The sequence below is a fragment of the Daucus carota genome, chromosome 4, assembly GCF_001625215.2.
Source record: "Daucus carota subsp. sativus chromosome 4, DH1 v3.0, whole genome shotgun sequence".
In the NCBI taxonomy this organism is placed as follows: Eukaryota; Viridiplantae; Streptophyta; class Magnoliopsida; order Apiales; family Apiaceae; genus Daucus; species Daucus carota.
The window spans coordinates 40,334,727-40,346,945 of record NC_030384.2 but is presented as its reverse complement, the minus strand read 5'-3'; the positions used below and the strand labels follow the sequence as shown (position 1 = coordinate 40,346,945).

General features: G+C 32.1%; 2 protein-coding genes across 2 annotated transcripts; one reads left to right on the top strand and one right to left on the bottom strand.

Moving 5' to 3' along the window:
• Positions 1–5,534: 5,534 nt before the first annotated feature.
• LOC108217379 (senescence-specific cysteine protease SAG39-like) lies at positions 5,535–6,851 on the top strand. Its single transcript, XM_017390214.2, has 2 exons — positions 5,535–6,005; positions 6,089–6,851. The coding sequence occupies exons 1-2, from the start codon at positions 5,573–5,575 to the stop codon at positions 6,679–6,681; spliced, it is 1,026 nt and encodes a 341-aa protein (XP_017245703.2). The 5' UTR covers positions 5,535–5,572; the 3' UTR covers positions 6,682–6,851.
• Positions 6,852–6,963: 112 nt separating this feature from the next.
• LOC108217891 (WAT1-related protein At1g44800) lies at positions 6,964–8,953 on the bottom strand. Its single transcript, XM_017390793.2, has 7 exons — positions 8,687–8,953; positions 8,529–8,591; positions 8,293–8,409; positions 7,941–8,184; positions 7,698–7,856; positions 7,468–7,619; positions 6,964–7,353 (listed from the first exon to the last, which is right to left on the bottom strand). Exons 1-7 carry the CDS (start codon positions 8,896–8,898, stop codon positions 7,143–7,145), a joined length of 1,158 nt encoding a protein of 385 aa, XP_017246282.1. The 5' UTR covers positions 8,899–8,953; the 3' UTR covers positions 6,964–7,142.
• Between the last annotated feature and the right edge of the window lie 3,266 nt (positions 8,954–12,219).

Genomic DNA, 12,219 nt, shown 5'->3' with positions numbered 1-12,219 from the left:
TATTGATTTTATGATAATGTAAATGGTTCTTGATTAGTATATCGTTTGACGGGCACGGGAGGCGGCCCAAACTAATTTTTATCCAAATAATAATAAATTTTCTATTAGTATTATGTTTGACGGTAAAGTCGCTAAAATAATTTTTTATCTATGTTATAATATATTTTTTTGTTACACAATTTAAAATAATCTCTAATTTTGTCATAATTAGAATAATTTTTATTAGTATTGTGTTTGACACTAAAACGACTCAAACTAATATCTAAATTATACTTCCTCCATCCCATTTTAAGTGTCCTGTTTAACTTTTGAATGGTTAAATTGACCAAATTTTAACTGAGATTTACACATATAATATAATTTTTAAAAGTAAAAAAAATTATGTCATTATAAAATACATACAATATACTATAAAATGTAATTTTTAGTTTTTCAAAATAATAATGAATTTGTTTTTTATGCTTGGTCAAATTTGGTCAATTTGACCGTTATAAGTCAAAACAGGACGCTTAAAATGGGATGGAGGGAGTAATGTTTTGTTATAAGTATTGTGTTTGACAAGAGAGCGACTCAAACTAATTTTGATCTAAATTATAATATTTAATTTATCATAAAAATAATAATTATGGATTAATATTGTCTTTGACGGGAGTGGGGTTCGAACTAATTTTATTATTAGTATTGTGTTTGACAGGATGATCACTTAAACAAATTTTTATATCAATTATAATATTTTTTATTTGTGATATGTTTAATGGGAAGATGACTCAAAATAATTTTTATCCTATTATAATTCTAATTCATATCAAAATTTATCACGCCGCCGCGAAGCGCGATATATAAAGGAGGATGCGAGCGTCCTATAATTGCTCGATTCAGTCTTCTGAATTTTCTTAAATTTCAGATAGAAAATATAGTTGTAATTCAAAAAATCAGATTCAAGAATTCTAAAGATGATACAATTCTTTTCTTATTGAATTCTAAAGATGATACAATTCTTTTCTTTTTTATTTAATATTTCTTATTGAATTCTAAAGATGACATAATTCTTTTCTTATTTAGTAATCCTAAAAGAAATAAGATTATGTTTAAAAGAAATCAACTTGAAGGATTTCAAAAGTTAATATAATTCTTTTTTTTTCGGATTCTAGAGGTAATACAATTTTTTTATTATCTAGGAATGCCAAAAGGAATATGATTATATTTATTTAAACTAATAATCATAGATAAAATACAATTTATATTTAAGATTTGTAAGGTAATACTTACAATTTATATTTCCGATTTAGTCTTATAATTTTCTTAAATTTCGAATAGAAAATAAAAGATTGTAAAGATAATAATCATTAAAAACTAATACCAAAAATATTAGAACCATAAAAGAATAATAATTTTAAAATAATAAATAGGAGTCAAAAAATAAAAATAATTAACATATAAAATAATACAAATAAAATAGGAATCATATATTGATTTTATGATAATGTTGATTAGTATTGTGTTTGACGGGCACGGGAGGCGTCCCAAACTAATTTTTATCTAAATAATAATAAATTTTCTATTAGTATTATGTTTGACAAGAAAGTGGTTAAAATAATTTTTTATCTATGTTATAGTATATATTTTTGTTAAAACGGGACCACAGTTCAAAATACTTTTTGTCCAATTATAATCTTTAATTTTATCATAATTAGAATAATTTTTATTAGTATGTGTTTGGCAGTAAGGCGACTCAAACTAATATCTAAATTATAATGTTTTGTTATTGGTATTGTGTTTGACAAGAGAGCGACTCAAACTAATTTTGATCTAAATTATACTGTAATATTTAATTTTATCATAAAAATAAAAATTATGGATTAATATTGTCTTTGACGGGAGGGCGGTTCGAACTAATTTTATTATTAGTATTGTGTTTGACAGGATGACAACTTAAAAATAATTTTATACTAATAATAATTTTTTTATTAGTGATATGTTTAACCGGAAGATGACTCAAAATAATTTTTTATACTATTATAATATTAATTCGTATCAAAATTTATAGAGAATTTATAACGCCGCCGCGAAGCGCGGCTTTATTAACTAGTTATATATATAATTTTATATTTACCGCTAAGCAGAGCTGTCCTAATATAGACCTAGTCAGCATAATGAATAAGATTACTGTATATTTCACCTTAATTGTCTTAGGAGGAGCGGATGCGAGGAGCTTCTAACCAATAAGCTAAATCTGTGTCTGGAGTAGAATAATTATACTTATATTCAGGTAAATCGTTCCCGCCATCGCCCAAAAAGTTTGAATTTACACACTTAGTCTGAACCAATTCACCGTCCAGTAAAGAGTAAACAAGGCACCCGCCACTGAAAAAACGGTACACATTGTTGGGTAATAGTCTGTTACATGTCTTATTCTTTGTATTGACCACTGCAACGTCGATACACTTTTCAGTGTAAAATAAAGCGTAACCCCATAAGGTTCTCACGGGTAGCCAAACCTTGCGCGAGCGATCATACCTTCTTACAAATTGCTGGCCTGGAAGAGTAGCATCCTTTCTGACATCGGGGTTAAGACCTATTATCAGCAACTCCCCATTCAACTCAAACGACTGGACTGTCCTTCTATAAGAATTCTCAAACACAAACTCGTCCCTACGCAAACGGTCGAATTTGAATTCTCCATTACGGATATTATAGGATGCTACTTGTCCAAAAGGAGAAGGAATGTAGAGAATTCCAGCAAGGATGTGAGAAAGGAGATTCCCAGGCCTAAAAGCAGGAGGCTTATTGAATCGTCTAGAAGTCCATTGTGCATCACCATTGCGATATGTTGCAACAACAATTGTGTTAACTTGGCTAGCGTCTACGCAACAAAAGACACAATCTGGTGAATCGGGTCGGGTGGAAAACGTGGAAACGACTCGGAGACGATCAGGATGGTCAAAAGTAGGAAGGGTGATGATTCTTTTAGTAAAGGGCGAGAACAAAAAGACGTGACTACGCCTCCAGAAAAACAATCTTGGTTTGCTAACAGAAAGAAAAACCCAATTGTGCTTGACACCATGCAAATATACATCATCAGAATCAGATGGAATACCTAATTCAGACCAGTCTATAAAGTGTCGTGAAACTAGATGGCTTGGATATGATAATGGGTCATAGATTCGGAATTCAGGGGTGCCTGGATATTGACAACCATGCCATGGTAATGATGAGGAGAATCTAGTTTTAATGATATGAGCCGCGGCCAACCATTGGGTGCAAACAGCACCGAAACGAGCCCGATCAATCACGCAGAGTCTGCTAGCTATTTCTCCCAATAGATTCCGGTCAAGTTCAGCCCAGTGGTCACTCACTTCTTTTTCTTCGAGGTGCTTCTGCTTGTGCTTTGAGGAGTAATAACTATTTAGAAGAATTATTGACACAGAAATTGAGAGTGTCAACAACTCAAACACTTTAACGCCCTTCATCCCTTGCCTCTCTCGCTCAGTCCAAAATCTCTTTCTTTCGTATTCTTAAAGGTGGATTGGTTGACAATAAAGGTATTCATAACACGTACGAAGTCATAATCCATTTAGTTATTTGATTTGTTAAGAACACCAATCTAGCTGGGAGATAACTTATTCCTTCCTTCTTTAATTCGGGTTATCCAAAATTTTTACACACCCAAAGGCCAAATTTATATTTTAGATTATATATTTGTGTTATTTTCAAAAATTTGGATATTCTAATATTTAAAAAATTGTTAAAATTGGGGAGATTACTTTTTATATTTTAATTATATTTTATTATATATAAAAAATTTAAATATTCAATCTAGATTTTAATTAATATTTCAAAATTTGAAACTATTTATGAATTATAAACAATCCATTACAACGCAGTGATATTCAAAAATTTATTAGTTTTGAAAGTCCTTGATTTTATGGAATTAGGCGCGTTGTAGATGGACTCTACGAATTCTAGTGCACTTTACAGTTTTTCTTTAATAAAAATGAGGACTTTCATTAATCAGGTAAATCATATAAAAGCATCTCCTGCATACTAGACGGAGGAGTACTAAACACTTTTTGGCAATTGAGTAAACAAGGGTAGTGCACTTTACAGTTCTTCAACAACATAAAATATTTAATCACAGCCTATTTATTAAAATTAGTTTATAAATTCTGTTTTACAACGGTGTCATAATATTTTCTTAAATAAATTCACAAATAAATAAATATCCTTTTATAATATATAAAATATATGTTAATATATTACAAATTTTGATCATCATATAAAATTATCACATAATTTTATATTCATATATTTTATATTATTTTATATTCATAATAAATTCACAAATAAATACATATCTTTTTATAATATATAAAATATATGTTAAGATATCATATATTTTGATCATCATATAAAATTATCACATAATTTTATATTCATAATATTTTATGTAAATACACTATATCCCACCTCTAAAATTTAAAATAAATTATCAAATATTATTTGTAGTTTAATATAATGTTTTAAATTTTTAAAGGCAGTTTGATATTTAAATTACTTAATTTAAATAAATATATATATGTTCTGCTGTTTTTCCATCATAATATATGTTATATTGTTTTTTTTCTAATTTTAAACTTACATCCAATAAATCTCTTCTCTCATTTGGAAACTTCCTATCATAAATACTTTTTAATATTGACATTTTGAAACTTTCTTCCGATCATTTGAGAACCGAAAATGGTAATTTTGAATGTTTCTCCTAATATATTCGAAAATTTGAAATTTCCTTCCTATAATTTTGAGAACAGAAAAGGTGGTTTTGTAATTTTCTTCCGATATATCGAAAATAATTAATGATTTATAAATTATTAATAATATATTAAAATTTGAATTAAATATATCATGTCAATCTAATTCACTCCATTTTAATCCGAAAACGATTTTAATCATCATCACAAATTATAATTATACTTTTAATTTGAAACGACTTTAACCGTCATCACAAAATATAATTATATTAGTTTAAACTTATAATTTTTTTTTTATAATTTGAACTAAAATTTTAGGAAATGAACTTCGTAGGCTTGAAATTTTAGACAATAATTCATTTATAATTGTACAAAAATAATCATAAAATCCTACTCAGCATTGAACTCTTTAATTATAAAATCATAATCCATACGAAAGTCTTTTCATAATGATATAATAATTATTATTATTAAATAAAAAATTATTAATACGTTAATGTAAGATTATAACATGTGAATAAGATTACATTTCACATACAACATGGACAAATACCTCACCTGTGAACACGTTTAGCTGCTTGGCGTTTGAAGTTGATTTTGTAGGAAATCAGACCAACGGGTAAACCACACCAACGTTTCCAGATGTTTTATTCAACAATGTCTGATTCACCCCCATTTTACAGGCACGGCAAAAAAGTTTGACATATCCCAGAAACTAGCTGTAGAGGTTTTATTGTTTGCCTATAAATTGCCCAAGTCCAGTGCTAGAATGCATAAACTCGCAATACTTCTAAAACATCTAACTTTCCCAATAGTTAAATTTAATGGCTTTAACCGTCAAGCACCAGTGCATAGTCTTGGCTCTGCTCTTTACCATCGGATTCTTGGCATCTCTGACTGCAGCTCGTTCTTTGAATGAGGCATCAATGACCGAGACACATGAGCAATGGATGACACGTTATGGACGTGTGTACAAAACAGCTGATGAGAAACATAGGCGTTCTACCATCTTTGAAGAGAACCTCAAATACATCCAGACAATGAATAAAGCAAATAACAGGCCATACAAACTAGGGGCCAATGAATTTGCAGATCTTACCAATGAAGAGTTTACAGCGTCAAGAAACAGATTCAAGAGCCATGTTTGCGCCACGTCTACAAATGTATTCCGATATGAAAATGTTACTGCAGTGCCATCTACCATGGACTGGAGAAAAAAAGGTGCAGTTACTCCTATCAAGGACCAGGGCCAGTGTGGTAAGTCTTTAGTTTGTATGTTATGATTTATACTCTGTTATTATTTTGGAGTATTCTTTTAACACTTCTTTCTTAAAATACAGGGTGCTGTTGGGCGTTTTCAGCTGTGGCAGCTATGGAAGGAATTACTCAGCTTAAAACTGGCAAGTTGATCTCTCTATCCGAGCAAGAATTGGTAGATTGTGATACTAGCGGTGAGGATCAAGGCTGTGAGGGTGGTCTTATGGACAATGCGTTTGATTTCATCCAAGAAAACCACGGCCTCTCAACTGAAACAAACTACCCTTACAGTGGAACTGATGGGACATGCAATGCCAACAAAGAAGCAAATCATGCAGCCACGATAACTGGACACGAGGATGTGCCTGCAAATAGTGAGAGTGCACTGCTGAAAGCTGTTGCAAATCAACCAATCTCAGTTGCTATTGATGCTAGTGGTTCCGACTTCCAGTTCTACTCTAGTGGTGTGTTTACAGGTCAGTGTGGAACTGAGTTAGATCATGGAGTGACTGCTGTAGGCTATGGCACTGCCGCGGATGGAACCAAGTATTGGCTTGTGAAGAACTCATGGGGCACAAGTTGGGGTGAAGAAGGTTATATAAGGATGCAAAGAGGCATAGCCGCTGAAGAAGGCCTATGTGGTATTGCAATGCAGGCTTCCTATCCCACTGCCTGAAAAACTGGAAGAAATTGGTGATAATCACTAGTGATCACTATTCATGTAATTATGTATATGCCTGTTCAGCTACCATATTCCTCTTGTCCAACTTATGGTTCTTAATACTTCAGTTAAAAATTGGTACAATGTAAGAACTTTGCTGCTGTTATGACATAAATCTTGACAAATGATACAAGTTCCTCAAACCTCTGTATCTAAACAGGAAACATGTTTCATCTGCACTTAAAAGACATTGAAACAACTCTACTCCCCTTCCACCTTAAACTTTACAAGCAAAAATTAATTTGTAATCATCCGTTTCTTATATAGGTCATATTGATGATGAAACACAAGTACAAAAGTCATATACGCAAATCGGCAAATAGCTCTATACACACATATAAACAGAGTACAAATAGCCGACCGGAAAGAAAGTAAGATGCAAGGAAATGGATCTATACATAGTATTCTGATCATTTTTATGGCTCTCCTGAAAGAGCACTCTTTAATGCAATACTAGTGTCCAAAGCAGTTGCTCCATCAAAACTGTCATGAGCCGATTTATATTTATCTTCGCGAACCACTGGCAACTCTTGGGCTTTACCTTCCCCACTTGTCATGTTTTCATCTTTGCTTTTCCCCCATGCCACCGAGTAAAGGCCAATCACCACTACAACTGCTCCAAGCAAGCTGAAATAGACCAAACATATAATTAATTCATTTACATGTAGTACTTATGAATACATAATCATTTAGGCCAGTCGGACTGCAACATAACATTTGCCAATATATGTGCTCAATTACCTTCCGAGGTGAACTTGCTCTGATAAAATGATAGCCCCAAGAATGGCAGTGATGATCATGGCTAGAGGACTAAAAGCTGTGACGAACACTGGACCTCTTACTTTGTTCACGAAACCTTGCACATAGTATGCGATTCCAGAACAAACGACCCCCTGGCACATATTTCAAATTGATAAGTAACATATGCGTATATGAAATTATATGTTGGGTGAAGAATTTGATCAACTTACAGAATAAGCAGCAGCAAGAAGCCTCGAGTCAAAACCAATAGCCCAGGCAGACATGTCGCGTTCCATTACAAGCGCCACAACCCCCCCTTCCACCATCCCCATCACACATATCAAACTTGTCAATGATAACTCCGCAGGGTACTCCTTTAATGTCATCGACTGATCAATCCAAATAATATATAAATTAGCACGATATTGTTCCTGAACAATAAACAAGTAATTATTAGTCACAGTAACACTCACCTGAACAATGAAGAAAGCAGACCAACCAATGGTGCATGAAAGTAGCATTATGGTTCCTGCAACCCAGTGCTGACCGGAGGATGCATCTCCTGAATTCTCATGTTGGGATCTGTGGGAGTAACCGCCTAAGATGTCGACAACAGGGCCTTTGTACAAGGTCATTAGCATGGCTCCTGACAGTGTTATTGATGTTCCTATCACCTTGGCTAGTCCAGGTTTCTGCCTCAAGTTTACTCTTTCCATCCTAATTATCATTTAAAAAACGTCGTTATTATATCAACATACAACTAAATTGTAACTTGGCTCTCTGTTAGTCGATCTTTAGGTAACAATCTAAAGAATGGAAAAATACCTGAAAATAATTGCCATGATGAAGGTAAGAGCTGGGAGGACATTGACCGTGGCAGCTGCAAATGTCGCGGAGGTGGATTTCATCCCGACGTAGTATAAATTTTGATCAATCACAGGCCTGAACATACGCAAAAATTAGAATCACAAGACATGCAGTAAAATTTTCTTAATTTGCTCTTGCAGTACTGATTATTCATATATGTTATCCAATAATGTTGAAGTGGTTCAGAACATTACTCTAATAGTCCGAGCAGCATTACTTTCAAAAATACTGAAAGTGTTAACTTTGGCCTTATCTTCCTGTAAAACCAAAAAACCAAAAACATGAATGGTGTTAACCACAGCATGAAAGCTAGTCTTTAAAATTCAAGCTCGGGGAAAAACGAGAAGAAAACCTTTCAAGAACAAAGGCGAAGGGAGCGATAGCTAGCGTGGCGACCACATGACGGTAGACCACAAGTACCCAGTGACTCATGCCTTGTTTAAACGAAACCATGGTAACTATATACATTCCTGCATATCCAAACTGCAAAGATATCATAGCTAAATAGGGTCTTATATTCAAGAGCATTTGGCTCAACACTTTAAATGACATTGTAGTTTCCATTTTTAGCTAGCTAGTTCTAGATTGAGTGCATTGCAAACATTTGACAGCCCTATTTATAGGAAACTCAAGTTAGGAGAAGCATGTAGAATGTATATGTTCAGAGTCTGCAGAACACTTGCCATAATTACCCATGCACAGTCAGAAAATTGCACTCAACTCAAATTACACATAGTTCAAATTCCATTATCCTTTATCAAACACTTGCCAATTATTTACGCCACAAGAATCTTCACAAAGAGAGAAGAGTTCTATGAGGATCTCTTGGTTTTTAATTACTTAATAACTGAAAGATGTTGCCAGACAAATCGTGTTATAGCTTAGTGCTATGTATACGAGGCATGCAATCGTAAGCCATGTATATTAGTGGTCATTTAACTGCATTATAAATATGCTTATATGGAACTCATCACTCGTTACGACCTTAATACATGATTTGATTTTAATGACTTGCAATATAATGGTACGTGTGCTAAATTTTTTTCTCCGTCTCAATATACATGTGTTTTAAAGAAAAAAATTTGTCCCAAATTACTTGTATTTCCCTCCTTTCCGTTGTCTTTATATTTATTTTGACTTTTTTTTAAACTCAACTTTATTCTCATTTTTCAATGTACTAAATCTCTAAATTTATTGTAATTTTTTTGAAACTTAACTCTATTCACACTTCTCAATGAACTAATTAATGATACACGAAAGAAAATCATACTACTTTTTTGTGTTAATATACATAATTTTTTAAAAAGAACATGTATAAGAGGACGGAGTATCATGTATCATATATATTTTATAATTTATAATCACGAAACTTCATGAGTAACATGCCTTTGCATTATAAATATTAAAAAAATTATTTTTAAAAAGTAGATAAGATCTTTGATTATATTTTTGAATCATTTTGAGAAAAATATATAATAAGGAAAACATGTTTTTAAAACAGAAACGGAGAATTAGAAAAGAAATAGAAATCATATTGTTCCCGGCATCACTAGTTATTAGCTCATCAAGGATAGGGTTATTATGGATAACACATACATTACATAAGGAGCACTTGGGAGACCGGATCCAATGAAACAGAAGTTGGTGCTTTCGGTCTAGGATTCCATGCCCAAGCAATTGCTGCCTTTCTGCCTTGCAATTTATTAAGCAATGTAGTAGTATATGTTTGGTTGAGAGACAAATCTACACTAATTATGACCTTGAAAGTTTTTGTGGCTCTCAATTTCCCTTCGTGTCACTACATAAACATCATGAGGTCTGCAAATAATTTTGTGATCGACATCTTTTCGATTTTGAGTAAGAAAAATATAGCCGTCATCAGGGCCGGTTTTGAGGGAGTGCAACAAGTGCAACAGCACAGGGTCATGAAAATTTAGGGCCCCTAATTTATTACTACTATTTTCTATCTTTTGGTATACTCATGATAAATATAATATAATATTAATATTTCTTTAATTTTTACCATTATTTTATTTAAACACTAATCAATTCTCAACTCCCAAGACCCAGCCATGCACGTCTATTCTTATTCTTTCTCTCTCCTCACAAACTAGTAGACTGCACAAACAGTAAATCCCACACGGCCACACACATACTCCCTCCGTCCCTTTTTACTTGTCCCTTTTGAAAAAATAACGCATCTTAAGAAAATGTTAGGTGGATATCTTGTTTTCATATATATCTCTAATAAATGTAATGAATTAGATAGAGTTGTATATATATATATGCTAGTCAAACATTGGAAATTGTTACATTTTGAAAAAACATACAAAAAATTGCTTTGAAAAGAGAAGTGGACAAGTAATTTGGGACAAATTTTTTTTTCAAAAGGGACATGTAAAAAGGGACGGAGGGAGTATTTAAGTCTAATTACTTAAAAAAAACAATTTTTCAGTTGTAGTAGTCTAATTTTGTTTATGATATCATGTTATTTTAATTATATTAAAATTTTGTTTTGTCATTTGGAAGAGTCTCATTCTTAAAGTCAGCAAACGGCCTCAAAAAAGTCCCAGACGGGGTGACCGTCATGCTGTGAGCAAAGTCGGCTCATCTTCTTTCTGCTTGCTTCTAATAAAATCCCCTGCTTCTAATAGTCCCCTGCTGTGAGCAAAGTCGGCTCATCTTCTTTCTGCTGCTTCTAATAGTCCCCTGCTGGACTGAAATTACTAAATAAAATCCAAAAAGTTTCGCTAACCTGTAACTCGAAGCATCTGCATTCTTCTTAAATTCGTCGCTAAAATCTATTATTTATTATAATAAAAATATAATATAATCATTCTTTTTACCAACTATTATTGTAAATTTTATCAGAACTCAATGTATTACAAATTTAATAAAGTTTAGTTATAAACTGATTTACGTTGATGTATCCATCCATCGAATATGCTCTCGCTAACTTTAGATATTGATCATTTGTCTATCAAATATATAGTTGGTTTTATTTTGAAAGCAACTGAAATTTCTCATTTAAAAGCTGCATCAAGCATACAAATTTCCACTAGAATATGTAAAAATATTATAGCAATTAATCATGCGAGACAATCTAGCTAATTCATGAGTTATGTGTATACTCCCTCTGTTTGGATATAATAGTCGTTTGACTTTTTTGCACACACTTTTAAGAGCATTGACCGCACATTTAAAATTATTATTTTTGAAAATTTTTTTTTGTGAATTAAAATATATCATTAATACTTTTATTCACAAAAAGAAATTTTTAAAAATAATAATTTTAGATGTGCGGTCAAAGCTCTTAAATGTGCGTGCAAAAAAGTCAAGAGACTAATATATCCAAACAGAGGGAGTACTTGTTTTCGAATATGTTTGACACTAACTTCTGGCATTAGATGGAGAATATTTTTACACCGTTCGATAGAATGTCTAGCCTGTATCACGTACTCTTGCCGACTTAATTTCGAATCTGTTTCCGGTACTATTGGGGTCACTTTTTAATCTCTGAACGAGTCTAGATTAGCTAAATAATGTATCATTCAGGATTAATGTCATTTATTAAACTTGCAAATTTCTGGACAAGGTCTACACATCTTCTGGACCTCGATGATATCCTTTGGGCCAACCAAGTATAAGAAATCTTTCAAACGCAAAGAAAATATAATAATATAGAAAGCAGGCCACTAATAATAATGTGACAATTACGAGTCATAACAGGGCATGTCATGTATAGTTTGCAATCGAATCTAACTTTTGACAAAATATTCAAAAAAAATTATTTGTATAAGTAGTACTTATTATTCTAATTTTTCTATAAAATAAATTATATAATTAAAACTATTATTCATAAATACTTTCTAAAATTATTAATTT